The sequence below is a fragment of the Liolophura sinensis genome, chromosome 11 (assembly GCF_032854445.1).
Source record: "Liolophura sinensis isolate JHLJ2023 chromosome 11, CUHK_Ljap_v2, whole genome shotgun sequence".
In the NCBI taxonomy this organism is placed as follows: domain Eukaryota; kingdom Metazoa; phylum Mollusca; class Polyplacophora; order Chitonida; family Chitonidae; genus Liolophura; species Liolophura sinensis.
In genome coordinates this window covers 22,511,336-22,535,594 of record NC_088305.1, presented here as the reverse complement: position 1 = coordinate 22,535,594, position 24,259 = coordinate 22,511,336, and the positions used below count along the sequence as shown (strand labels likewise).

Below are 24,259 nucleotides of genomic sequence, written 5' to 3'. Positions count from 1 at the left end.
TAATTACAGCTTTCTCATATCACAGAATCTAGCATGAACGGGTGTTTCTTAAATTGTCCTTACTGTAACTTCATATATTATATACAAGTATGTTCTAGCTCTGTAAGTTTCCGTGCTTTAGGGGGCTTCGTACAACAGCCATGTAAGCCTGAAAGCCTATATGGTTAACACTAATGGGTAACGTATGGACAAACGATTGCGTCTTTTGTGTTGATAACTATAGATCATTATCTCCTGAATCTCTCCTACATCCGGGCAGAAATACACAGATACACATTCAAACAGGGTACTGGACAAAAACGGGTTTTATGCTCTATACTTGTCGAATCAAAAAGAAGTTGGTGGCTCGTGTGCCATGATCTACACTGTAACATATGCAAATTGACGGAGATATAAAAAAAAAATACAGACATAAGTATAACGTGACGGAGAGGTAACAAATGTTATGTGACGGTGATATAACAAATTAAAGTAATGTGACGGGGGATATAACATAAGTAATGTGACGGGGATATAACATAAGCGATGTGACGGAGATATAACAAAAGGAATGGGAGGGGGATATAACGAATTAAAGTAATGTGACGGGGGATATAACATAAGTAATGTGACGGGGATATAACAAGAGGAACGTGACGGGGATATAACATAAGTAAAGTTACGGGGATATAACATAAGTAATGTGAAATAAAAAATAAGTGTGTATATATGTAAATGAAAGTTGACATCAGAAGAAGACAGGCAGAAAGGGAGCTATTACAGATCGGAAGTTTTCCATTTGGAAAACACTATGTTGTGTACATTCCTTCATGCCAATACCATACAGCCACTGTCAAACAACTGGCTGTTTTGTACACTCTACAATATATTTAATTACACTCATGTGTTTTGAGTGGTGCTAAAATATATTATGTTGCTGTTAAATGTAAGTGATGTGACAGGGAAATAACAGCAATAATTTGACGGGGATATAACAAAAGTAATATGACGGGGATATAACATAAGTAATGCGACGAGGATATAACGAGAGGAATGTGACGGGGATCTAACAAGAGGAATGTGACGGGGATAAAACATAAGTAAAGTGAAATAAAACAGGGATATAACTAGAGGAATATGTCAGGGATATAGCAAAAGTAAAGTGACGGAGATATAATATAAGTAATATGACGGGATATAAAATATATAACGTGAAAGACATGACAAAGTGCGGATAACATGGCAGACATATGACATAAGTAACTTGACAAACGTATGACATAAATAACCTGACAGACGTATGACATAAGTAACTGGACAGACGTATTATACTTTCGAATACTAAAACAAGGGGATTATTGTTTTGGCGTAGATTGAAAGCCGTCCATGTTCGAGGCAAAAGGCTGCCATGTACGTGTAGTAATTTGAAGTAACTTATGTCAACTTCCCTGTCATTCTTCGTCATAACTGTGTTAAAATATACAGTTCTGTGTTTGTGGAATATTATACACGTAAATTGTTCTTATGGGGCCATCAATAATATAAGTAACATCGTTTATCGACTAATACTGATTACAGCTTAGCAAAAACCCTTCCGCGTTTTTTAAATTTATAATTCATTTTAATTATACCTTTGGGAACAGGCACTATATTATGTATGCTGGCTGTGCATTTCGTATACAAGGCTTGTGATAAATGCATATGTATACAACATGCGGTAAGTACTATGTACCCAGTAACATGTACAGCTGTCACTTATAACGTTATATTTAGGTGTTTATTATAGCAAGGGATGCTAATGTCCCTGACGTTATTCCATATGTCCACCATCTATTACATTATTAAAAAAAAGTTTATTAAATTTATAATCTCTTTAGTTAATATCAAGTGTGAACGAGAAACATAGTTCTAAATTGTTGGCCACTTGATGTTTCGTGCTCCGATGACGAGGCCATAGTGAGTGAATCCGCCTGCAAGCAAGGGTGAATTGCCCGGATGATCTAATGACTGGGATAGTGTTTCCTTCCGCCACAATGAAGCCGCAACAGCCGACCCCAAACTCACGAGCTCCGATCTTGTGCACCAATGCGCCGGAAAGTGACACAAGCTCGAAACTAAAAATATTTGCAATAAAAATAGACAAGCTTATCTTCACGTCACATGTTACTAGTCACTTTTAAATCGGTCACTGCTACAGTCGAAGGTACATATACCATTTTCCCAGCAGTTGAAGTTGGACTGGTATATAGAAAGTTTCTGACATCCACAACTCTTGATCTCAGTACAAGCCAGCACGCTCTATTTCTCCTGATTGCAGTCGGCATTTGGTAAGTTTGTAATTTGTGTTGTCCAGTGTGTTCAGATAAAATCTGAAAACTGAGCACTACTGTTTTTACTCAGCGTAATAATATGAATTGTGGTCGGCACTCTGCCTTTCTGTCGTGCGGTACAGGGCCTTTCCTTTAAGTCCTTCGTATTCTCTTCGATTTGATGGTTTTACCCGTCCATATAATTGAAGGATAAAGACGAGAGCACCTACATCACATCAGCCTAAGTACTCATGTTAAGAGGTTGTATCCGTGTCACCATTTGGGAACAAGCACTAAAAACACCAGTCTCTGTTTATATCTTACATACATAATACTGCGGACCTTTAACAGTTTTATTATCGCTCTACTAAGTCTTCGCCTTATTTGAAAACACATATTCTTTTTGTTGACGCAAAAATCGATTTTTGCCCCTAGCTATGGAATAACGGTAATAATGATTTTAACATTCTGTGTTCAAAGGATTTTCCTTTAAATTAAGTTGCACATGTATACTATGACTAAGTGTGTGGCTATTTGGGGCACTCGGGAGTAATATATGAGTGAGTGAGTGAGTGCTTGGGGTTTAACGTCGTACTCAACAATTTTTCAGTCATATGACGACGAAGGAATCATTAGGGTGCATGCACGTGTAATGTGCCTCCTTGTTGCAGGACGGATTTCCACCGCTCTTTTATTTAGTGCTGCATCACTGAGACGACTTACCGAAGGCAAGTAAGCCGCCCCGCCCGAGCCATTATACTGATACGGGTCAACCAGTCGTTGCACTATCCCCTTCATGCTGAACGCCAAGCGAGGAAGTTACAACTTCCTCTTTTAATGTCTTAGGTGTGACTCGACCAAGGATTGATCCTGGATCTACCGGTCCCGAAGCGGACGCTCTAAGTAATATATGAAGCACAGAGTTATATATTTCATGAGAATCACAATTTTTTTCCATTGTTACATGCAGGTCTGTACGAGTGATATATGTCGCATAGTGGAATTTACATGGATTTATTTCATTTGGGCCGTAAGTGGGGAGGTCTGTTAGCAACCTGCGGATGGTCGTGGGTTTCCCCCGGGCTTTGCCCGGTTTCTGCCCACCATAATGCTGGCCGCCGTTATATAAGTGAAATATTCTTGAGTACGGCGCAAAACACCAATCAAATAAATAAATTAATTAATTAATTTGGGTTTAACGCCCTGCTCAAGACTTCTTCATTTATATGCATTGCCGCGTTGAGATTTATGGGCGGTAAAAACCAGAATACTTGTGGTAAAGCCAGCACATTCGTCAGACACCTGCCAAATTTCCTGACTTTAAGCTGGGCAGACGAAGCAGCCAGAGCTAGATTGGAACACGCGACCTCATTGACCATGGGCCTGATAGTCGCGTCCTGCGTCGTTGACTGTCTAATGGAGAGACATCTCCCCGCCCCCCCCCCCCCACCCCGCCCCCAAAAAACCTCCTAACCCCCAGTGACGTACCATACACTCAGATTAACCTATATGTGACACCGGTGACAAATGTATACATCAATCTTCAATAGTTCCGGTATCCAGTCCGGGTCAAATCAATGGTCAAACAAGCTGTTTTTAAATATCACAGTCGTTTGAACTTTTATGTCCATGTTGTCCGTCGAGAGTGTAGTGTTCGACATGACAAATCCCACCACACAATCGGACCTCGTGTCACCTCTGAACTTCCAGCGCCACCTGTTGCATGTCGCTCTATATATGTACCCATGTACAACATAGAGAGTTCATTGCTTCGCTGTGTAGTAATTTATTCCTCTTTAATGGAGAGCTTATAGGCCAGCCATGGCCGGGATAATAGCCATTGAAGGTTGACAATGAGAAAGAGTCATCTAGCCCCCCTGCAGCCGGGGCATGTAACAAACGATTGTCCCTCAGCCAGTACGCTCTGCAAAACGCTCAAAAAGTCCCCTGCTAACTTTTTGTTATAGATGGGACCAGCGTACTTATAATGCACATATATGTGTATGCAGTTTGTAGCTGTAAGTATTACAAATGTTTCAATTGCACTATCACTCGGTTCCCCCCCAAAAGTAACTTTAATCTATCCCCCCACCCCCACCCCGCGACCCCTACCCCGACCACCACCACCACCAGGGATCATCCCAAAATAACCCCGCATCATCATATAGTAATATACTGATTAATGCTTTAGTTCTATGGTGGCCATTATGGACTATGTCATATCGATTATTTTGAAGGCCTGTAATGTAAAAATAAACCGTTGAACTTTTATTTCGCCTTTGAAAGAAAGTGTTTGTTGGACAGACGTGCACTACAGCTTGATACTTCAGCACTAAAGTGAAAAGCGTGTGCGATATCACAAAACTATAAAATAGTCCAAAACTCTAACCAGAGTATTCAAACGATATCAGGGTTAGTCGTATACAGTAATAAGTAAATGAATAACTAATTGAATGACTAAATGAATGAAGAAGTAAATACATATTTTTGGAGTTTTGGATATGTAGTTTCAATGGTGTTTCCCCTGACGCTTACCTATTTTGGTGTATTCAGTCGTTTTCTACAAGGATTGCCTGAACGTGTGTGTGTTGTTTATCGTCTGATCTCGCGGATTGTTAATATGTAAACTATGTATGTTAACCGAGTAATTAAGACTCTTGAGACTAGTTTAATTCAAACTGTAAGACAATGTGGTATATGTGCAACACACAGCGCTATGTTATTACAAAAACACTTAAAGTCTGTAATTTTACCTTTTAATGTAATGTTGTTGTTTTTCTTTACCCAGTAACGAAAATTACAACAAACGATAGAAACAGTTGCTTCCATTCTTCCACTGGCTTTTATACACACTAATTAGTTTGTTACAGTCGTTTCGTATATACAGTATAGGTCTACCCAACGCGAGGTAATGACTGGCGTCCCCTTGTCAGCGGTGTAGGAGGGGAGGGGGTTAACACGTCGACATACAGGAATGTGGCAATACGCACGCGTCGTGCACTTGTAAAATGAAAACCTCATTTTCATTGAAGTGTAAACTCATTTTTGCATTTACCTAGTATGACATATCCCAGCGAGACCACTAAAGAAAGCCCCGGATATACATACATACATACGTACGTACACGTGACTATATCGGAGGTGTGGTTCTCGGAAATGAGCTCATCATTATGTACTTATCTCACTCCATATTAGGGCAATCTCATGTGTGCTAAGGACAAGTTAGGACCAGGTCGCGTCATCGTCATTAATCACGTGCAGTCTAATTATATCTTCTTGAGAAAAAGCAATGAGCCTTTATTTTTACTAATTTTCATTCACACCTCCTTTTTAAAAACAATCAGTTTTAAATCCCACAAAAATCACTATGGTCTGCCAACAAACAAAAAAAAACATTTCTAAAACTGCAAGTATATTTATTTATTTGATTGGTGTTTTACGCCGTACTCAAGAATATTTCAGCTATATGCGGACGGCCAGCATTATGGTGGGAAGAAACCGCGCAGAGCCCGGGGGAAATCCACGACCATCCGCAGGTTGCTGTCAGACATTCCCACGCACGGCCGGATAGGAAGCAGCATGAGCTGGACTTGAACTCACGGCGACCGCATTGGTGAGAGGCTCCTAGGTCATTACGCTGCGCTAGCGCGCTAACCAACTGAGCCACGGAGCCCCTCCCCCCCCCCCCCGTAAGTATGTGCTGTAAATCGTATAGGCTCATACGTGGTTAATACATAGCTCGAAATTCTGAAATTGGAGCGGCGCTGTTGCTAGGTGTTATGACTGGTGCCGTATTTGATGTATGGTCAAGTGTCTGGTGTTCTAAGAAATGACGTTGTATCTTGACGCAGCGCACTATATATGACGTTAACTGGAGGACTCTTCCTGGTAATGAGAATTCACCATTGTGATACAATTAAAACAAATTGGAAAGGTATATGGGCCAAAGCAATAAATGAATTAGTCAATCTAGAAATAACTAATAAACGAATGTTAAGGGAATGAAAGCAATGCAATGTATCATCGCACAATTTTGGTGAAAAAAATGTAGTTAGATGCGTTGGCAAAGACAGTTATACAAGCACTGGGAATGATGGTTACAAGCATTGGGAATGATACTTACAGGCATTGGTAAAGCGTGTTACAAGCAATGGGAATGATGGCTACAAGCACTGGTAAATGTGGCTAAAACAATTGGTAAAGGTGGTTACAAGCCTTGGTAAAGATGGTTACAAGCATTGGTAAGGAATTTTACAAGCACTGGTAGAGATGGTTGTAAACATAGCAAAAGATGGTTATACAAGCATTGGTACAGATGGTTACAACGATTGATAAACTTGGTTACAGGTCTTGGTAAAGATGATTACAAACACTGGTAGAGATGGTTACAAGTGTGGTAAAGGTGGTTACAATCACTGGGAATAATGGTTACAGGCATTGGTAATGATGGTTACAATCACTGTGAATGATGGTTACAAGCGCTGGTAAAGATGGTTACAGGCATCGGTAAAAATGGTTAAAAGCATCGGTAAAGATGATTATACAAGCATTGGGAATTATGGTTACAAGCATGGTAAAGGTGGTTACAAATATTGGTAAAGATGGTTACAAGCATTAAGAATGATGGTTACAGGCATTGGTAAAGATGCTTACAAACATTGGGAATGATGTTTACAAGCGCTAGTAAAGATGGTTACAGGTATCGGTAAAGATGGTTATACAACATTGGGAATTACGGTTACATGCATTGGTAAAGGTGGTTGCAGGCATTCGGAAGGATGGCTACAAACATTTGCAAAAGTGTTACAAGCATCGTTAAAATGGTTATACAAGCATTGGTAACGATGTTTATACAAGCATTGGTAAAGGTGGCATTGGAAATAATGGTTACTGATGCTGGTAAAGATGTTGAAATAACTCTCACGATGAAGATAGGCTAAAAAGCCCAAAAAAAAAGGACGAAAAATACTTTTCATATATCCTATAATGTGTGTAATGAAAATGACAACTGTCACGCATGAGAAGGCCTAGATGACATACAGTTCAGTTACCACGACCTCTGCCATCAGGGTTTTGAATCAGCTATACGCTATGATCTGACAGTTTTTAAGTACACGCTTAACTAACACTTCCACACCTTCGACAAGCGACGCCAGGTATTGGGACTTCTTTTACAGATTTCCTTCTGTGCGCTTCACAAATGGGTATCATGTTATTCTACATCATGGTCACTGTATATATTACCACTCTGTTTTTATCATCCACCACTTACAGCGTTTTCAGAAAAGCAACATCTTAACAAAGTAGAGGGGCCTACTCCCCTTTGGGCGGACAAATTCGAGAATGAGCTGTGTTCTAAACACTCAGGAGAGGGTAGATACTGGGTACGTTTACTTGCTTTACATCGAGCTGTACGTTCCTGTCGCGATGACGTCACGCTAGATTGCGTGTCAGTTTGCAATTATATGTGTGCAGAACACGTGATTTAACCTTTTGATCTCGGTCTTTATGTCGGTAATGAGATAGTTATGGTCTCATTTGGCTACAAATGGTGAGGAACAGAGAAGCTAGCCCGGTGTATTCAGATCTCTCATATTCATGTTGAATTACTGTTAGTTTAGGTACAGAGGTGCAAGCTCAAGTCTCAAAGTTACATTACGTAAAATTATGTTATACAGCCTATATACATATCATACCACACGTCAGCATATTAGTGAAGCGTACAGAAGCTGGGTGAAAATAAATAATTAAATAAATAAATCTTAACGCCTGTAAACGGAACAGAACTATGGCCAAGTATATCAAAGTGCCGATCATCCGGACACATAATCTTTCTCTTATGTCCTGCCTTTCCATAACAGCTCAGCTTTACAAAATGCATACAATGGCATGTGTACTGCAGGTCATATACATGTAGCAGCTGTGCTCAGACCAACAGCTTGAGATAACTGAGAAGTGGCAGAACCGTGACAACCCTCCCTCTATTGCCCCCACCCCACCCCACACAAATTACCACCGCGTCGCCCTTCACCTTTACCGCACCATGTCGATTCGTTCTCCATGGTTGCTATAATTTATAATTATTCTGTAAGCCTCAATCCTCATTTAAAAAACATTTTAAGAAAAATGGCCTATCAGTCAAATTCAGAACGTCCGATTATGTTCATATATTTCAGTTTAGAACTTATTTGACTGCAGGGGCCTCCGTGGCGGTTAGCACGCCGGAGCGGTATAATTACCCAAGAGCCTGAGGTCGCTGCGAGTTCAAGTCCAGCTCATGCTGACTTCCTCTCCGGCCGTGCATGGGGAGGTCTTGCAGCAACCTGCAGATGGTCGTGGGTTTCCCCTGGGCTCTGTCCGCTTTCCTCCCAGCCTAATGCTGGCCGTCGTCGAATAAGTGTAAATATTTGAGTGCGTGAGTGAGTGCTTGGGGTTTAACGTCGTACTTAACAATTTTACAGTCATATGACGACGACGGAATCCTTAGAGTGCATGTAATGTGTGTCCTTGTTGCAGGACGGATTTCCACCGCTCTTTTATCTAGTGCTGCTTCACTTCCTTCGCCAAGCGAGGAAGTTACAGCTTCCTCTTTTAACGTCTTTGGTGTGACTCGACCCAGGATTGACCCTGGATCTACCGTTCAGTAAATATGTGATTGTTGTATAACGCTATTCTGAAGAATTTTTTTAACTTGTACGATGATGGTGTTCAGTTTATGTAGCGTGAGCTATATGCAAGTTGTCCCTACATGTGTGTTTTGTGACAGTAGCTGTGGATGTCTGACCTATGGGACAGCTCATGGGTGACCTTTATTTGGGGAATTGACCCGCCACTGACAATATATATGTATATATAGTATAATAGACTTTTTAATGCATGTAGATTTACTCAGATGTAAACTATATATAACGTTTGTGCGTGGACGCTATGCTCCAGCTCTCGTCTTTCTATTCTCATTTAGGCGTCTACCGTCAGTTTTTACAGTGAAATCATTCACTAGAAACAAATCAATTATTGTGAAAGGTGTACTTATATCTACATGACATGGAATGATCGAGGTTCCACTTTTATATAGAATCTACTCTTCAGGAAAGCAATTGGAAAAAGTTTTATAAAATTAACCGGCGTAACCATATCCAAAATTCACACTTTAAATTCAGCTTGCTATACCAAAGAAATAGAATTCAATTTTGATCGGATATATTCACAATGGTATAGATACATGTCATGTATGTATGTTTGCCGCAAAAGGAAAACGTATAGTTTTAATTCTGCAAGCCGGTAAAAATATGTGCATTTGTGAATGTGTCGAATTTGTATAATATCATATAGGTATGCAAATATATCCACGGATTTTAGTCCTACTTCTATAATCTATAATCCACTGATTTAAACGATAGTTGGATGTCATTACAGTGAACTTGACTACAGTTTTTGAACTCCACGGGGCGCTTGCACAAAGCCATTGTATAGAGTAAGCTGACTGTAACTACCATGGCGACAAAAACCTATGTTGCCACTGCGTTTATAAACAACTTATAGCTGGGCTACGATTTCTTTGTGCCAGAGGGCCCTGGTCAAAAAAAATTCCGCGGGAGTACTTTAACTCGTCCTCAAGTGAAACAAAGTGGACAAAAGACTAAATATTTTAAAAACTTGTGTATAAGAGGTATATAAAATATAACATGTCTAGCAGATAATTAAAGATTACTGTGATTCCTTAACATTTTCGCAGGTTTGCAAGGTGTTTATTCTGTATTTATTTATTCTGTTTATTAAGTATATTCTGACGGCATTATTCCGTGTTGACTGATAAAAATATACTTTTATGAAGCCCTGAAATTGGCCAATCCAACCAGTGTAGCTTTGTCTAAAAAATCTAAATACAAATCTGCATAAACTGCATATGCGAAAAGCTTGAGGAATTTGGGTATATACTGTTTCATCCAATACATTTGGCGAAGACAATTTAAACGGGAAAAGACTGATATCCTAGAACTACCATCACGTCCTGGTCCAGGACACGAGACAATAACAAGGTTTCCTCTTATACATATGTAATTCTATATTGTACTCCGTGTTTCTTGTCCTATTTCTATGGCACCATCATTCCCCTTTGTCATAGAGGCCTTAGAAGCTATCTGCTGTTGTCAAACAAAGCTGAAATCAGTTTTGTACGCTTTCAGTCAAGTTGCAGTTTGGTGTAAGGGCAAACAGGCGACATTCGTCATACATACAATTCGCGAATTCACTTTTATATCCGTATATATAGCAACGATTTTTTTTTATTATTATTTATTTTTTAGGTAGGCGTGAATAAAAAAATATGTAGGCGTGAATTAGAAAAATGTGAAATAAACCATTACTCAACCGGAAAGGTTTATTCATAACCTCCCTTTTTTAAGTAGACACTATGCGTAGTCACAGGTAATGTTGCGCGTTTCAGGCCACGTAACACAAAGTCCAGTTTGGGAGATTAAAATCCTATTGCCTGTGTTATTCTTGGACTCTTAAAGCATCTCAGCTTCAAGAAGACACCTAACCACAGTCCGGGGGGCAAAGGACCCCCTGTGGGGCTTACGTGGGCCCCGGCAGACCAGTTTTACAGCTTGATACCTTTGTCTACCTTTTTCTGCAGGTGCAAATCGGAGTTCTTTCGATAAAGGAGGTTGAATTTGTCCCGCGCGCGGCGTGACGTCACTCGTGACCCAAGCTGCCAGTCCTGTTTGGATAGGCTTCTCCACTGCAATTTCGCCGGTGCTACTGTGGAAGGATTTTAAGGGGTGGTTTTAACGGGAAAGAGACGGACGATGGAGAGACTCGGAGCTTTACTAGTGTGCGCCTTTACGCTACAGACAGGTGAGAATAAATTGGTTCATTTTGTTTAGTTAGGAGAGCGGTGTGTAAGGATTTAGACAGCAAGAAAATCGCGGTGGTTTTGCTGAGTGATCTGCCGGTATGCCATGAGCACGCTGTGATTATGGCGGTGTTAGCTGACCTCCACAACTCATCACATCGCGCTGAGAATCCTGCTCCAAAACCTCGCCAGCCATGGAACTGGCCAACAGGTTTCATTCTAGAAGGCAATGCTACAGCCTGTTGGCGAGTTGGTGCGTCAGAAATACGACGTGTTGCGGTGTTTCTAAGCTCAAGGTGAGCCGGCAGTATACGTGGGTTGGGCGTAGGAAGGTTTAGCCGCTACTTCTGATACAGTCCGTGCCCGCCAAACGCTCCCGGCGTCTCGCTGTGTTTAACATGGCTACACAACCAGACTATACAGAATCACTCAAGCGACCGGTCTCTCTTACACATTGAACATCTGAATTAAAACTCTGAAAACCCTAGGAGTAGAAACAGAATACTATACTATTAGTACATGTCTAGGTCGAGCTTCTTAAACCAACACGAAGTCGTGGGAGTATAGCGTATTATGGAGACGGCACTTAATACATTTGAAATGGTATACCTGACCTAGGTGTGTAATGTATTTGTGTACCTTTATTTGTTGCACAATCTCCTAACTCTGATTTTGATTTTGCCCTGTCTTTTTTGCTGTTGCTGTGTAAACTCTGTATTCATGCTCTGGTGCTTCACATCATTGCTCTGGCTCAGCATATATAAATATTAATTGACCCAGGCTGTTTGTATGTGTGCACTCTGCTTGTGTGCTCCCCTGATGTACATACTCGTCATGCCCCGTGGTAGGTAGATCACTGCGTGTGTGTGTACATATATTGATTACAGTCTAGAATATAACACATTGCAGATAGCACACAAAACTAAACACAAGGATATTGTACCTTCCATACAGTAATAACCGGAAATAGTGATATTTGCCAACAGATGAACAGACAAGTGTTGATCCCACGGTTTGGGGGGTGGGGGGGGATGGGTGATTGAAACAAATATTTTTTGTCCGTTATAATGGTAAAGTACAGAGTTAGCTGAAGCTAAACAATACCCCTAATTAACCTGTAAGCCCCACCTTTATGCTCTCTGGTTAGATGAGTCAAACATCTTGCTTCATGTGATTTTGTCATGATACACTGGGAGGTAGCCTAGCACAGTCTGCTTATTAAGATGGGATTCAAAGAAGTGTCCCTGGATGTAGGCAGAAGGATCATTGCACAGTCAAGTTCTTCTGCAAGATATCTTATAATCCAATATATGACACACTGTAATTTTTTTAGCCTTTCATATGTCTCCATGTTTATTCAAGCATATTTTGAGGGCTGTATTTTGTGTAGACTGTTGGTGAATCCCTGAATTTAACTCGCCCAACCCATGTAGTTTTGTCTATAAAATCAAATTAAAAAGTAGGTGAAATTTGCTACTCCATGTGCAGAAAAGTTGAGTATAGTGTGTAATATTTAGAACTGCTTTATGGTGGACAACAAGAAGGCCAGTGTGAGGGTAGCTGACTTGGATACATGGACAGTGGTAGTAAAATGAATGAAGAGATAAACAATAGTTTCGGTATATGGCTATGACAACTGCTGCTTCCCTTGTTCATTTCCCCTTTCCTTTCCCTTTTACTTGTCCACCTCTTTCTCATTCACAACTTTCTGGCTACGTTGCTTTTTTGCTTTCTTCACCCCTACTGGCTTCAGTATACCTATTGTTAACCAGCAACACTACTGCCCCCCCCCCCTCAACACTACTGTCTCCCCCCCCTTTTTTTTTTTACATGCTCTTCTATATACACCCCAACCCCCCACCTCACTCCAGGCATTAAACACCCCACCCCCATGATTTACCTTATCTTTAAACCTTATCATTCTATTCATGTGCACCATCTCTGCCCCCTCCCCCCACCCCCCCACCCCCCACCCTCCTCATCTTGTGGTAATATTCTAGAGGTTGCAGTTGCCTTTAGCAGTTGTGATTCCTTATGACCTTGAAATACCCAGCTGTTGGCACACTTCTGGACAATGGGGTACTGCACAATAGGCCTAGCCCCACCTCACACCCTGTTACTCCGTCATTATGTCATACTGATTTATCCTCTCCTCCAATAAAGAAAGCGAATAGAGTTGGACGGTCCACATTCCTAATAGCACTGTTCCTAATTTGCAAACTGTTAGCCTTTTGGTCTTGTTAAGTGTGGGACCAGGAAATATGTCAAACTGAATTAAATTTTTCTGTGTGCCTTTGTAAACTGCATGACCCCATTCATAGGTGTAAAATAGTAACACAAACTGATGTGTAAACAGGTCGAATTTGCACAACTGGGCCAGCACCAGTGTTTATTTCAATGTAGTGTTTACATTGTAACACTTTTCATCACACAGTTTACTTTGTAACAGTTTTTCACAACACTGTTTACTTTGTGAGACATTTCAGCATTTGGTAAGTAGAATAAGCACTAAGTTGCATTTCCCACATTCCTGCTTGGTTGTACCCTGACTGTTGACTTGCACTATGTTGCTGTGTAAAATCAACATTGTTCTTGCAGTGGGAGTTTTATTAGATTCATATCTCCACAGACTGTTACTATAATTAGGTAATTGTTGAGCTAATGTGACTTGTGTTACACAATGTTTTACATATTGGGAAAAGATGTAAATATTGAATGCAGTGTGCTTACAGGATGTAGATATTTCAAGTATTAAAGAGAATAAGCCTCTTTAATTAGTGTTTAAATTTGGTTATCATTGACATGAAATTGCCACACATGCACTCGTAATCATACAGAATCATGCTAAGTTTGTGGATGTTTTGAGGGACTGTATAAATGTGTATGTAGATAATATAAACATAGAAAATCAGGAGGAGGTGAGGGGTATTTAGGCCAGAAAATCCTAGAAATTGAGTGTACAGACTTAATGTGAGGTACTGTTTAGACACAGTAGGCTGATGCAGTTTTGAGGGAATCTATATTTCAACATTTTGAAATATTTGAAATCTTTCAGCTGTGTGAAAACTTGTATAAATTAACTATTCTTAAGTCTAGCGCTTTGAAATTTTGAAAATTTTCAGCTGTGTGAACATTTGTATAAGTTAACTATTCTTAAGTATAGCATTAAACACTAATGAAATAAACCAAAGAGCTCATGGATGCATGCCCTTACCTTGTGCAATTGGTTCATTAAACCTTTTAGCTCACTTACTATGTTGAGGAGGCCACCAACCAATTATTTCTTCGATGTGAACCAAACTAATGATATTATTACATCTCTACCTAACCAATCATTCCAAGTTCTGGGCGAATAAATGTCATCTTCTAACCCCTTCCTTCAACAATTACTGCTAACATGACTAGAGGGTCAATCGAGTAAACTGCACGTTCATCTCCTGCTGTTCAACACATCCAGCAAGAAATCTGTTCATGAAGCAATTAGGAATTGATTCTTTTAACCAATCCGTCATCAGTGTACCTTCCATCCGTGTCTTCATTAACAGCATGTATTTCACATGCCAACCCTCCAACAATTTTGGCCAGTAGAGGATTAATTTCAGTGCCATATGTAGAATCACTTTGGTTCTGGAAAACTTTCGGACTCACAAACTAGACAAGGAGTATTAAAACTAACCAGTAAATTAAAACAAGAATATGATGGATTACATACAGAAAAGTAAAGTTTTCATATAAATTTCTTTCATTCGCAGACTTAAAAGATCTTAGAAAGCATCATTTTGAGTTGCATTATTTAAAGTTTCTTTATGCACAGTCACAATGTCAGCATTATAGTCTAGGATCAGAACCTTACCTGTTTTTCTTCTTACGGCTCTGAATTTAGATGCAGTTTAATAACTCATAAGATTTTGAAGGCAAATATCTATTGCTAAGATGGGAACACATTCATGTATGTGGCTCACAGGAATTAAGAAATAGATGAGACCACATTTGTTTAATTTGTCAAAGTTTGTACTGTTTTTGTAGTCTAATTTGTGGAGGATTTAGGGTGGATATATACCCATCCATGTGGACAGTGTGAGTAGGAGGTCTGTGTTAGCTACTTAAACTCTCTTTACAAACAGTTTCAAGAGGGAAAAAGATGGAAAGATACATTACTGAAGTATGGACACACAACTCAAAGAAAAGTGCCTAAAATTGGGAGGGGAGGGGAGGGGGGGGAGATTGGACACCATCTGGCCAAATGATGAATTGGATGTCCAAGTTATGGAAAGCATTAGGAGAGAGCTGAAGCAAGGTTGGATCCCTGCTGAAAGATAGAATTTCAGGGGAGCAAGTTTGAACAGGGATATTTACGGATATAAAAAAAGAATGATGTGTTGATCCCAAAGGCATTTATGGACACCCTATATGTGTATTGATGGAAATGGGTTATATGGATACTTACGTTTTGTATTGATGGGAAGGATATTTTTGGACACCGTGAAGTGTTACTGTTACTCTCTTACATAAAGCCCTGTCGAGGTGTTATATAAGAGTTGGGTAAAATTTGTGTGCTGTTTGTGACCTTGGACTTATCATTCAGTGTCAGATATTGCCAGTAATGTGTATGACAGATAAGACAGTAAATCTCATCAGCTGTTACAGCTGGTGTTGTATCCAGTGCGTACCTTATCATTTTGATCTTGTCCCATATTAAAGGATGCATACATGTGATAACTGCAGTATAGTTGACATGCCAGGAATTTTGAGCTGTTAGGAATGTCCAAAAATTATACTGAATAAACTATGTTACAGAAACATGGGAGCTGATTTATTGTCAATACATATGTTAACATACTGAAGTACACCACCAGCATCATAAGTAGTACACACTGCTATATGCAGACATGATTTTTTTCCGCTTTTTAGCGGAATTCCGCTTTTTCTTTGTTCAGTTTCGATTAATTTACCTGTTTTCCGCAGATTTTTCTAGCTTTTTTCTCATGTGCATATCATTTAGGTTATTTTTAGCCTTGATTTGGGGTAGACCCCTTCAGTAGCCTAATGGTTAGAGCGTTGGCCTCAAAGTCGGGAGACCTGGAATAAACCCTCCGACAGGGTCATACCAAAGACTTCAAAAATGGTATTTGTTGCTACCCTGCTTGGTGCTAAGCACTTAGAGGCTAGAGCAAGGAAACAGGACTGGTTGGCTGGGTGTCAACTGGATGGGGTGTCATATCTGGTGTCTTTGGCATGATACTTCAGTGGCAGCAGCACTTTGGCAGCATGGACTCATCCTGCCACAAGAAAACACAATATGTATGTACATGTATGTACACACACCTAATGGATCCTCGTTGTCATATGACTGAAAAAATTGTTAAGCATACTGACATACATACACTGATTTTGGACCTTTGTACTTGTGGCTTAGGTTACGCAGCAGATCAGATAGGCTTAATGCAGTCCGAGCTGAAAAGGGTAGTCATGAACTTTAGATAAATTATTGTATTTATCCTAAAAATCTGACCACCCAAAGAAAAAATTACTTTGGTGTTAAAAACCTTTTCAAAGCAGTTAAGATATCGTCTACAGTGCACCTTGCTCGTAAATCTCAAAATACCCTTCTGTGATCAGGAAGACTCTCAGCATAAGTATCTTAGTTATGAACAAAATTTTACAGCAACTACAAAGTATTAAGAAAAACCTGCACTTCCATACAATTGTAACAACTGTGACACAACCCTGCAGTGTGGCTGTGTGTGGGGACTATGACCTGTGTATACAGACCTGTCATAGATTGTACATACCACTGGGTAATTACAGCCTGAGAACAGTCATGTGGTGACAAAGGTTAAAGGTCAGGTAGATGCTAGTGCTGGTTTAATGTGCTGCTTAACTTCAATCATTATGCAGTTAACCCCTGATGCCGTTTTCACCCTGGCCTTGGTCCCCCTGTTCACACTTCCTAGCCTACAAGTCTCCATACCAACCAGCCTGCCTGCAGGAATGTCAAGAGTTGTGGCCAAACACTTCATTAATTAATGGGCTAATTGTCTGTGGGTGATGCTTATCACTGCATACATCATGGCAGATGTCAAACAACTCTTGTGGGAGTTATCTCCTCTTGGCAGGACAAAGTAGGGTTTTTTTCTGGAGGTTTTATACATATATGAGAATGTGTGTGCAAAGGCCTAACTGCATGGTATGGGGTGAAGGTGTGAGGGATAGTCTAGGAGCAACTTAGATATTTTAAAAATGTTTGGGTTAGTTAAATTACAATGTGCCTGTGTTCCTGTTTTCCTGGTGATGTTCAAAGATCTATAGATTAAACCTACTGGCTGATTTATTCTCAATATAATATCATCTTGGGAGCTTAAAGAGCTACTTCGGTGTCAAAACATCTGTGTCTTAAAAGCAAGGTGAATTGATAAAGACTGGGATAGTCTGAATTGCTTTCCTAAATTGTGAAAATATTGCAGTGAGTTAAAACTGATATTGTACATTTCGTCAGAGTATACGGAAACAAAATATTTCTGTCCCTTCCATTTTGCCTGGTGTGACATCACCCACGAACACATGGCGTCATCAATTGCTGACGTATATCCACAAATGACGCTGTCCTTTCAAACGCTCTTTGACGTCATCCCAGCATAAAGGCCTTACTCAACGTCACATCTGTGCCAGATTCAATGTCATACAGGGAATACTATCATGTCACATCAGGAAAATTTTACTGACACACCCGAAGATTTTGTTTTTCAAGGAATCTTCAGTTAAATAGAGTTAAATAGTGTTATTCATCAAAATCCTATTGAAACATATTGTTAGGCTTACTCCGTAGGATTGCTTTCATATCAGTGTAATATTTCTACGCATATTTTCTACGTATTCTGACCAGAATTCGTCTGTCCGTTAAATAACTCCAGTAAAATCCATGAGTTGTGGTTTGTTACATGCATGTCCATCGTATACACAACAGGTCAGAATTGTCATTCAATTGGTGAATATATGAAAACATACAAAGTGTAATGGAGATAACACCACACATTGTGATTTACGCCATTCTCAAACAGCCAGCATTCTGGTGGGAGGAAAGTGAGCAGAGTACATGGAAAACAATTGCTATACCAATATCTGTATTATAAGTGAATATACTATGTACTAAATAATCAGAAACCTGATATACAGGTTGCCTACTGTAGGAAAATGTGTACAACTACCTAGGGGGGAAAAGGACGATAAACTCAAGTCTCCACTTATTACAGAAATGGCCAGACTCAACTAGTGCATTCACTATGCTACACAAGGACTTTAATTTACCTTTCATGGTGTGTCCATTGTCTGTGATTTTTGCATTTGATACGGATTGATATATTGCTCAGTACAGGAAATTTTAGTGATCATTATCAAGTCCATGCAGCTCATGCTGGTTTCCTCTCCACCTGCAGTGTAATGCTTGATGGTTACACCTCTTGTGTCTTTTCTATGACTCTTACAATGAGAAAGGAGCATTGTGAGCACAAACAGGGTTGAATGAGTGCTCTATTGTCATTTTAGTATGTACATTATTTTATTTATTTGATTCGTGTTTTACGCCATACTCAAGAATATTCCACTTATATGATGGCAGCCAGCATTATGGTGGGAGGAAACCAATGACCATCCACAGGTGGCTGACAGACCTTCCAACGTATGGCTAGAGAGGAAGCCAGCATGAGCTGGACTTGAATTCATAGTGACCTCATTGGTGAGAGGCTCCTGGGTCATTACACTATGTTAACCCAACTGAGCCACGGAAGCCCCCTATGTACATTATGCTGGGTGCACTTTGTTCGCATACATTCAGTCTTTAACCCAATCATGCTAATGGTATCTGGTGCACGTGTGGAACCCATATTACTATCTGTGCTGAATATGCTGAGTAGGCAAGATTTGTTCAAACAGTCTGGAGTAATAAGGGTACAGTGATTTGTTTCACTTGTGAACTTCATGGAGTTTAAATATTTGAAATTAAACTCAGGTGCATGAACATTTATGCTGAGCATTGTTGTGAAGTAGAGATAGTCCAAAATATGTCCAACTGAAATGTATGTGGTTGAATTGAATGTAAATATGCGTAGATACTGATATAAATTGCCCAGGTATCTTGAGTTATCCAGACAGCTTTGTGCTATTTTCTAAACCTTGTAAGCTAGAGTATTTGAATTGGACTTGCTTCATTCATAACCTGTCATTGTGGAATGTTACACTAGGTACATGCAAACCTTGCCCAGGGTAACAAAGATTTTCCAGACTTAAGTCAGGTTTAGATGTAGTCTGAACTTGTGGCATTGCTTACTCCTCAACTACCAGGCCTCCGCAATCAAGAGCGGTAGCACGCCAGCATGTCATAATGACCAAAGAGGCTCTCACCAATTTCAAGTCAAGCTCATGCTGGCTTCCTCAACGGCTGTTTGTGGGAAGGTCTGGGTTTCCCCCGGGCTCTGCTTGGTTTCGTAATGCTAGCCGCCATTGTATAAGTGAAAAATTCAATCAGATTGATAAATAAAATAAATATTCTTGAACTTAGATTTGAATTTAAATGCTTATTTTCAATTTCATCATAAAATTTACAAGACCTTTCTTAATTAACATAAGAGAATTAACATAATACTATAAATATGTACCCAAGGCCTGTAACCCTTTTAGCTCAGTGAACTGTTAAGAAGTTGAAACTATAAAGTGTGTCTTAAGTCAACTCTGTTATCCTGGGGCTTGGTGACACTGTAGGCTTAACTTCCATGACCCTGGATGCTAATTAGTAGGTAATGTCAGGGTGTAATATACATTAACTTTGTGATCCGGGCCAAGTGACACTGTAGACCCTAGGTGCTGATTAGTAGGTGATGTCATGGTGTAATATAAGTCGACTTTGAGAACCTGGGACCAGGTTACACTGGAGGCCTACCCTAGGTGCTAATTTGTAGCTGATGTCAGCGTGTGACCACAGGTATTCTCCTAGAGCTGCACCTGTTAATGGTGACAATCAAAATCCAGGTTGTCAAATGTTCTCACCTATACATACCAGCCTACTCCCCCTTACTCACCCACTAACGTTTGACCCACACTGCACCCAGTTGCCCCTGGTCTGCTCTCCTACCACTGCTGTGTAACATAGTCAACATTCACATGTTCAAGTTCCTCTATTTGCTGAATTAAGAGGTTCAGTTTGGCATATAGTTTAAAAGAACAGACAACTCTGGACAAAATGTATAGGCATGGCCAAAGTACCCCTTTTAAAGTTTTCAGCAGCAAACATTTTTATTTTGTGATGCTTCTTAAGAATTCTAGCTTAGAATTTAATTTTTAGAGTTGTATGTACGAAGTATGTGGAAGTCTTATGTATATAATCGTGTTTCCAGCCCTGCTCTGGTGTTGAATCAGTTTGATGAGTGTGTTGAAAATTCTCTGTAATTGTGCATCTTACGATGGTGTTTTCTGTAACATGTAGTGTTGTTTTCTGTTACAGTAGCGGCTGTGACACTATATATGTGTAACTTATGATGGTGTTTTCTCTTCACAGTTGTCGCTGTAACGCTAACGTCCAGTGGCTCAACCGAAGCAGGTGTGGGAGGGAACGCTGTATTCACCTGTCGAGTTACAGGACTTTCACTTCTCAGTCAGACGGTAAAATGGGCAAAAGTGGACAACAAAGACCCACGAGTTACAAAGGAGATCAGCAATCATATTAGTGTTCATGACACTGTTCATCACTCTATAGAAGCGACTCAGGAAGGCGGTGATTTCGTGTACAAATTCACCATTAAAGGTAAATGAGTATGGCACCTTTCCAACGACACATATCCAAGCATACATATTCACTAGTACAGGTAACAGAATGTACTCCATCAGAATGCCATATCATACAGTATGCACCTTTACAGTGCCATGTAACACAGTATACACATTTACAATCCCATCTAACACAGTACACAATTACAAGGTCATATAACAGAGTATACACGTTCACAGTACAATATAACAGTATACAAAATTACAATGCCATATAACAGAGTATACACCTTTACAATGCTATATAAAAGTATACACCTTTACAATGCCATATAACAGTGTACACCTTTAAGATGCCATATAATACAGTGTACACTTTGATGATGCCACACAACAGTGTACAGCTTTGTAATGCCATATAACAGATATAAAAGTGTACATCTTTGTAATGGCTTCCAACAGAGTGTACACCTTTACAGTGCCATATAACACAGTATACACCTTTAGAATGCCATGCAATATGCACATTTACAAATACCATACACCAATATACATCTTTACAATACCATACAATAATGTACACCTTTTCCGTTGCATATAACAGGGCATACACCATTACAGTGCTATATAACGGGATACATCTTTGCAGCACCATAAAAATGGGTATACTCCAGTACAATTGCTTGTAACAGAGTGTGAGCTTTTATAATTACAACTCTGTATGCATACAAGTATTCAAAATTACATTCAAGAGTCTAAAGATTCTTTAATTACTGATAGCTATGTGTAAAGGCACATGTTCACAATTAGAGGTAATCAAGCATACACCCTTTGGCTTGTTTACCTGTCAATTCACCTGTAATACTAAGGATAACTGATTGAACACCTTTAACACTACAGGTAAATGAGTACACACCTTCACAATTACCCTATTTCCTATAACTTTTGGGACACTTGGTCTTTTCATCTTAGCCAATGTATATGTAATTGTAGAAGGAATGTTGAACAACATACTCATCTCTTTTGGCTGGTAATGATATGGTAAAGAAATGTAATATTCTACTTTCAACACTACTAATATCTGTTCCAAAAGTTAGAATTAGGGTGAAGGAAACGGAGTACATTCATCAATCTTGGCGTTTGCACCTGTAGGCCATGATGGTAGAAGGTGCTTGCCTTGCAATAACCATGACACACATGGTACAGGCTCAAAACTAGGCCTTGGACAAGGAGAAAATTTGTAAATTCTCCCACTCTAGCTGTACATTGGTGGTTGGTGACAGAAAGTAGTTGATGACAGAGGCGTGGCCATTTTAGGAGCCTTAACATTTGATAGCGACCACTTGTGTTACATTAAACTGGTGTGCATATCTGAAAGTCACATATACATGTGGGAAAGTTTGTCAGTAACCTGCCAAAGGTTGATAATTTATCCAGTTCACTCAAGTTTCTTGCATCTGTAAAACTGACAGCCATCTTATAATAAGTGAAAAACTGCTTCAGTATGGCGTCAGGTAATCAAATAAATTATCACCTACATAAGTCATCCTGTATGTAACTCCCGGCTCTCACGTTGGTCAGACCTTGACCAGAGTGCCTCTACTTGGCCACAATGTCTGTCTATCCCACACTTGCTTGATCCAACAACCTCAGGTCTGCCAGCAGCCTACACAAGATCATGGGTTTCCGCTTTCCTCTCATCATAATGCTGGTCGCTGTCATACCAATGAATTGTTCTTAAGTACAATGTCAGGTGTAAGGCACCAGTCACATGAACAAATAATTCAAACAACCGACATATACGTAACGTGAAGTACCTGGAGGATATGTTGCTTTTGTATCCCTGCGCTGTCCATAATCATTAAGATGTTCTGTTACTTTGTAGATGTCCAGAAATCTGATGATGGTGCCTATAAATGTTTTGTGGAAGAAAAGGAGAAGATTGTAGCAGAAACAAAGGAGACTCTGACTGTTAAGCGTAAGTTTGTCCGCAGTGGGTAAATTTTTGGCTAACAAGATGTTAGTAAACATTGCAACAGAAACAAAGGAGATTCTGACTGTTACACATAAGGTTACCTGCACCGAGTGAATTTTCAGGTGACAAGATGTTAGTAAAGCTATGACAGTGGGTTTTTAGTACATTTATTAATGTATTTCATATAAAGAGCATCAAGTAAATCTGCACTTTTAGAAGCACCTGAAGATCTTAAGTGTTACCTTTGATGCCAACATTTGTATTTTGGGAGTAGGAAATTACTAAAACTTGACGAGGCCCAGTATATACGGTGCATATATCAACCAGAATCTAGCAAAATACATAACCTGAAAAGTGTCAAACTTTGGATGATACACAGTAAGCAGTTTGATTTACAGGCATGGGAATTTTCTGTCTTTAGACGTAATTCCGTCTTTTTTTTGTATGAAAATATCGTTTCTGAGATTCGTATAAATCAGGTGAGAAAATGGGGGGGGGGGGGTGAAGAGCTTGAATCTGACCTGAGCAAGAGTTTCAAACCTGCATTGACTTTATTTAATATCTGTAATCTTTTACTTCATCTGGTCTTCCGACTTCCCGAGTTGCGCATATCGGGCATTCGTGTACTGCCGTAAACTGAAGTGATATTTGGTTGTCGCAATCCGGACAACCCCATTCCCATAAGACACGTACAGAAATGATACAAATAGAAGTGGGGATTGACCTGCCTTCGAGAGCGAGTACAGTTTTCGGTAGTCGTTAAACCGGAAATCGCCAACCGCGTGTGCATGAAGGTCGGTCCGTGAAGGTCATCGTCGTCCGGAAAGAAATTGTATCGATCGATCAAAGATAGATGTGAGTACTCCCTGAATTTCAAATAGTCAGAAATATATCTTCTTTATAAATGTGTAAATGTAACTTTTGTGTGATTTTCTGCGTGTTTTACACACAGTGAAGATAACATTTCTAAATCTGTCTCCTCTGCTTGATACTGAGTGAACTTCTCCAAAGTTGTCTCCCCTGAATATCGGATTACGAAAACAGCAGGCTTTTGAATTGATTGATCAAGACAACGAAATATTTTTATTCAACAAATCTGAGTATTTGATTTATGAATAGTGAGACAGATTACATTATAATTAACAGTGTTAGTAGTCTCCTATCGGCGGAATAGAAGGGGACTTGCACTCTCTCTGTCTGACCCATCTCTGTAGGCTATCTATTCTTTCTAATTTTATTTTTGTTTTACTTTTTGATATTTTACTGAAACTTGGTATACAGGTCAATTATGAATAACTGTCATATGTTGCATAACCAATTGAAGTTTAAGAAAAATTTGCGATTTTTTTTCTCAAGGTAATTACCAGTTTTCCCACTTTCTGA

General features: G+C 39.7%; 1 protein-coding gene across 2 annotated transcripts in view; it reads left to right on the top strand.

Annotated features, from left to right (window-relative positions):
• The first annotated feature begins 2,166 nt into the window (after window positions 1-2,166).
• Window positions 2,167-24,259, top strand: part of LOC135478073 (uncharacterized) — a 38,889-nt gene continuing 16,796 nt past the window's right edge. For both annotated transcript variants that reach the window (XM_064758342.1, XM_064758341.1), the window contains exons 1-4: window positions 2,167-2,306; window positions 10,927-11,147; window positions 20,693-20,938; window positions 22,787-22,879. In XM_064758342.1, the coding sequence (XP_064614412.1) occupies window positions 11,099-11,147; window positions 20,693-20,938; window positions 22,787-22,879 (388 nt within the window). In that variant the 5' untranslated portion in view covers window positions 2,167-2,306; window positions 10,927-11,098. The remainder of the gene's footprint in view (window positions 2,307-10,926; window positions 11,148-20,692; window positions 20,939-22,786; window positions 22,880-24,259) is intronic.